A 6,000-nucleotide genomic window follows, 5' to 3' on the forward strand; every position below is an offset into this window, starting at 1 on the left:
CAGTAGCATCTCTCCTTGCAAAAACTGGTCTTCTCTCTGGGAGAGGGCGTGTGATGCTTTTATAGCTCCCTGGCCACGGCAAAGATAGCAGAGCATTGGCTGCTTGCGTAGAGATCGCAGTTGTTTTTCGGTTTTTTTTTTTTTTCTTGTTGGCGCTGTGTTGCCAGAAAAAGAGAGAGAAGTCATTGGCTGGTTTTTACTGCTTTATTTAATCATAGGCTGCCCACTTATTATAAGTGAGCTGTCGGTCATCTTTAAAAATGGTTTGAATCTGCCCAAAACAATAAAATTTTATAAGTTTAAAACAAAAAAAATTTATAAGTCAATAAAGTTTTATAAGTTAAAAACAATGCTTTCACAGCACTTCCCAGGCGTCCTTGGATGCAATCACACGCACAGTTGCAATGTAGACATAGACTTCCTCGCGAGAAAGCATCTGCTTTCCCGAAAAGCAATTCCGCTTTCTCAGAAAGCATCTATTTTTCCTCGAAGTTTCCTCTGAACCCATCTTCATTCAAGTGCTTGCTTTTCCTTGTGCACAATTCTAACGCAGTTCCGAATTTCCTCTCGACTATGGATATCCCCTTTCCGATGCACCCGTCACCCACCTTGTGACGCATCAGGGTGATGCATCAGGAATACCCATCACCTAGTCACTTCCTACCAAACTTACGGTACAATCTCCTTCGTGATGCTCTATGTCACCCTTCCTATGCCGCATCAGAGATGTCCGTTCTCGGATGGTCGGATACTTCTTCCCGATGCTCCTTGTCAGCCATCCGATGTGACGCATGAGAAGTACGCGTTCTTGGTGGCCTTACAGATATTCCCGTTCTCAGTGCTTCCGTCATTACTTTAAATGACGCACTAGGAATACTTTGTAGTCGGATGTCTCCAGTGAGAAAAACCCTCACTTAAAATTCCAATAATTTATTTATAATTATTTTTCTTGGTGCTCCAAGCGAGAAAACCCTCTCACTTATAAATCCAATAATTCTTTTAGAATTATTTTCCTATCAGATAAAGCCAATTTAGCAACAATAGGTACTGATGGGTACTGAAGTCTGAGGGAGATGCTTGGTACGATGACGAGGATGAGGAGGAGGACGATGATGACGGCGACGATGATGACGAGGAGGGGGAGGAGGTTGTGGGCTGATCTGCTATTGGTGAGAGTAGCGATGGCTGAAACTAAAAATTGATGGTGTTGCTAATGGCTGAGGGTTGGATTGGTGATGAGACGAAGGGCTGAAATTGACGACGAGGGTAGGGCTGAATGCTGGCTGCAAAACGTCGATGCTACTGGCTGAAAAACGCTGATGCAAGGCTGCAAAAATGCTGGTAGTGTTGGTCCTTGAGGCTCTGCCACCCAAAGGGCTTCTTTTATAGGCCCTTTAGCCATTTGCCCTACCTACTTTTAATAAATGACATGTCAAAGTTACTTATTAATAAATGACTTAAGTGACTGTTCGTATGGCTATATGCTTAAGTGACTTAACTGTGCAAGTGAGGGTATGCAACTATGACCTGCTTGATCATGCACGTCCTTCTAGAGTCTCACAAAATGCCAGGCTAGATCCTAAGCTAAGAGTGACGCTAGACTGTAGCAGAAGCTTGTCCACGTGGCGCAAGTGCAGTCCGCACGTGACATCCCCCCTTGTTAGAGGTGAGGCACAACCGCCACACTTCTATCTGATGCTAAATGCTTGTGATGCTTGTGGATGCATAAACCGATGAAAACTCCTCCAAACTTGTGGATACTCCGGATGTAGGTTCTGTTGCGATGTAAACACCGACCAACCGAGTTGTTAGGTACTAGGTAGCCTTACTACTGTCGCAGAATACCAGCCTTGATGCTGACTCTGCCTTGCGAGCAAGTACTACCACTCGAATAGTCCTGTCGTGAAAACATTGCGGGTGAAGATGAAAGGCAAGGGTGCTCGAGAAAAATCCGAGGGTTGCTTGTCGACAGAAGTGGATGCACGCTACATGGGAATGTGAATGCACAAGAGGGTTAAGAATCCTTTCTCCAACTCCTTCCATATCCGCATAGGAGGCAAGTAGATCTGGTACTCAAGATATGGGTTTTCGTGTATCCGATGTTGATCTTCGTTCATAGCGATGAAGACATGAGTGCGCCCTGGACTAATGGTGGGAGCCGCTACTAAGTCCGGGATCGGGACGCGAAGCTTTTTTGGAAAAAATCTGAGAGAGGTTCTTTGGGTTCTTGGTTCTTCTTGGGTACTTGGGGTTCTTGGTACTTCCCTTGAGTTCACGAAGCTGAAGCACGCACAAAGCTCTTATACCAATGTCAGGTGCAGTGGAAGTGTTTTAAGGATTTTTCTCGGATCTAGTACTCAACACACAAACACAAGGTTACTTTACTTCACTTGAAAGAACCAAACTGAACTGAATGAAAGCGAGACCAGAGAGAGAGAGAGAGAGAGAGAGAGAGAGAGAGAGAGAGAGAGAAAAGAGACGACACCGAATGTCGGGTCCCAAATCCTCAAGGGCCCCCTTGGAATATTGCCAGAGCAAGTACTTTCTTTATTTCTTGCACAATGCTGATACAATGATGCTAAATGGTGAGATGTTGATGCTAATGGGTACTGATGCTATTGATGTTTCACAAAATGCTAGCCTAGATCCTAAGCTAAGAGTGACGCTAGACTATAGCAGAAGCTTGTCCACGTGGCGCAAGTGCAGTGCGCAGTGACATCCCCCCATGTTAAACGTGAGGCACAACTGCCACACTTCTATCTATACTTCTGATGTTGAATGTTTTGATGCTTGTGGATGCATAAACCGATGAAAACTCCTCCAAACTTGTGGATACTGCGGATGTAGGTTCTGTTGCGATGTAAACATTGACCAACCGAGTTGCTAGGTAGCCTTACTACTGTCGCAGAATACCAGCCTTGATGCTGACTCTGCCTTGCGAGCAAGTACTACCACTAGAATAGTCCTGTCGTGGGTGAAGTTGAAATCAAGGGTGCTCAAAGAAAAATCCAAGGGTTGCTTGTTGACAGAAGTGGATGCATGCTACATGTAAATGTCAATGCGAATGCAGAAGAGGGTTAGGGATCCTTTCTCCAACTCCTTCTATATCCTCATAGGGGGCAAGTAGATCTGGGTTTTCGTGTATCCGATGTCGATCTTCGTCCAAAAACATAGCGATGAAGACGGGAGCGCGCCCGATGCGCGATGGACTAAGGGTGGGAGTCACTACTAAGTTCGGGATCGGGACGCGAAGCTTCTTTGGAAAAAAAACTAAGAGAGGTTCTTTGGGTTCTAAGTTCTGCTTGGGTTCTTTGTAAAAAAATAAAATGAAAAGGAAGCGAAGCAATGTAAGGCTATGAAATGAAGGGACCTTTTGACAAACAAAAAACAGAAAAAAAATTCAATGCTTCGTATGAAAAGGTAGGTCGAGTTAGTACAGGAAATATTAAATGTGTGCCTAACTCTCTTCTTCTCTTTGGCTTGTTTTAAAAAGCCAAAAAGATATGCTGCAGTAAGTACAAGCTTCTGCTTCTGCATTTTTCTCGAAACTTCTGTGGTGGATATTCTATAACAATGTGCAAGTCGAGACATTTTTGACCTTGTAAAGGAGTATAATTTGTTAAAAAAATGTTTTCTCCCTTGTATATTTATTAGGTTCTCTCAAATTTCTTTTTCCTCTTAAATGTTATCATTACGCAGAGAAATTTATACTAGGCTGACACTATTCTATGTTTTATGATGACATTTGCAGGGAACAAGAGCTGACTTCAAAAATGAGATGCTATTCAAGCAGTTTGGGATTAATTACAATGACTTGCCCGCAATGTTTCGAAAAGGATCGTATGTATTCAGGAAAAAGGTGAAGATTTGTACTATGTATGGATGTTTGGAATACATTAAGTACTTTATGTGACATGTGAAAGAAGGTTTTGTTTGTAATATACCTTTGATATTCATCAGCTCATGCGAGGCCATTATAATTTGCTAGGGGCTTGCTTGATTCCTTGTACGCTTGTTTGGTAGCTCCTATTGATGTTTGACGGTATGAAATTTTCAAATTTGGCTTTCCAGGTACAATCTAACAGTGGTGGTGGGACACAAGTTTCCAAAAAGAGTAGTTTCGTGCTCACAATTGAACATGGCGATATTATTGGTGACACCTTCTGGAAAGAAAATCCATACATTCTTGGGATAAAGGAGAATTTGTAGCTACTTGATTCTATTTAGTACTTTCTGTGTCTGTTTTTGAAAAAATTCTTGTCAAAATATGGTGGGTGGACTCGTCTTCTCCCTTATCACTTCATTCTGGCTGTTTTGTACATTTAATTTGGTATTTGAATTCAATCTGCATACAGAGCAAAGAAATGACAAATATTGGCCTCATGATGTGCGTCATTTCTGATGTTTTTTTTTGCTTCTCCTTGAAAACTATGAATTGTGTAATAACAAGAGATTACAAAGGGGGTGTTTTTGGTTAGTGTATTTGACAGAGTGAAGAAAAGCTATGTACTCGTTATTTTTTCGGGCTAGAGCTGGCAAGTCTGCAATGGAATAGCGAATCTTTAGAAAATGGTTTGCAGGGGAGAGAGTCGCTGTTACTGACCTCATTGTGATTCCAATCAATAACTTTTTATATTACCATGGCTGCTCTGTAATGTCTCATCAGATGAGAAGCCTAGTTCGCATTCGTCTCGACTAATTTATTATTTTAACAGCGGATGTACATGGAGAGCTTTTACGATTAGATTGGGGCCAGTGGCAGTGATAGTTTAGTTCAGGTTAGAAAAGAAGAGATTGTGCTAATGAACAAGGCAACTGAGAAGTGGTTATCTTGTGTCAACATTGTGTAATAATCTAAAGTCTTGTTGCCTAAACAAGATATGCTATACAGCGTGTAGAAAGCTTCAGCAATCTTAAGAGTTGTAAAATGGCCCACGTAGGTTATGAAAGATGAGGAAACCAAACTTCTCATTCAAGTGGTGCAGTTGGGCAACTTTGTAAGGTGAATTGTCTTTGCTCTCATTTTTGTCCTTACTATCTCTCTTAAGAGTCTTGTTGTAGAAGGCGAAGACAGTTCCAGCAGGCGGGAACTGTCTCCTGAAAAGCCGAACAGTGGATCAGGCACACGTCAATAATTACCACGGCAGTTACTACAGTAACTTTTGGAAGGCTATAAATAGGACCCATTACATTGTAATCGAGCTTCTTGTTTCTTACTTCTCTTGGCTTTAGCTTTCAAGTATTCTCGAAGCTACAATCTCTTCGTGTTTAACTTCACCTTGTAATCATTACTACTGTAATCATTTATGCTTCAACCGTCACATCTTGTATTGGTTATCCTTGAACTATGAATCTAAAACTACAAACACTTTTCCAGTTGTCCAGTATGTTTCTCATTTCAGTATACTATTTCAAGTCAGATACTATTTCAGTTCAGTCTCCATTCTCTATTCTAGTTTCACTAATTGAACTGATGACTTACCAGTAGCTTTAAATTCTAACATTGGAATCAACTATCTGAAGAGATCAGATCCAATTCCATTTTGGCGATCATGGTGGTTAGAGTTGTTTGCTCGTTGATTAGAAAACTTTTAATGGCGCCCAAAACCAATCGTGGTCGTAAATCTTCACACCGCGTTGACCATGTTCTTGAGGAATCAAAAAGAGACTCTGATCCTAAGAAGGATCCGGTGACTGAGACTGAGGCTCAAGAGGAGCACAATCATGTTGATGAGGCCAAGAACTCTGAGCACTCTGGTCAGTCTAGAAGGAGAAGGGCTGAACGAGAAGAACGCAAGGCCAGGAGTTCTCGGACCACACATAGGGATGTTGGGGCCAAAGGTAGCAAGGGCAGTCGTCACAGTTCCAGTAGAAATGCCAGAGAAGAAACAGAAACCGAGATTGACGAAGAAATTGATAGGGATGCTGATACAAACCATTACAAGAAGTCCTAAAGACGGAGTCAGGTTCTTAAGGTCAGAAGAGGCAGAGACGATGCTG

At 42.0% G+C, this 6,000-nt stretch overlaps 1 protein-coding gene across 1 annotated transcript in view; it reads left to right on the forward strand.

Annotated features, from left to right (window-relative positions):
- Positions 1-4,383, forward strand: part of LOC147436050 (uncharacterized) — a 91,145-nt gene extending 86,762 nt beyond the window's left edge. Inside the window, exons 6-7 of the mRNA XM_086488948.1 lie at positions 3,752-3,859; positions 4,072-4,383. Of these exons, the coding sequence (XP_086345074.1) occupies positions 3,752-3,859; positions 4,072-4,209 (246 nt within the window). The 3' untranslated portion in view covers positions 4,210-4,383. The remainder of the gene's footprint in view (positions 1-3,751; positions 3,860-4,071) is intronic.
- Positions 4,384-6,000: the final 1,617 nt, after the last annotated feature.

The sequence above is a fragment of the Adiantum capillus-veneris genome, chromosome 18 (genome assembly GCF_014529385.1).
Source record: "Adiantum capillus-veneris isolate H3 chromosome 18, ASM1452938v2, whole genome shotgun sequence".
NCBI classification, from domain to species: domain Eukaryota; kingdom Viridiplantae; phylum Streptophyta; class Polypodiopsida; order Polypodiales; family Pteridaceae; genus Adiantum; species Adiantum capillus-veneris.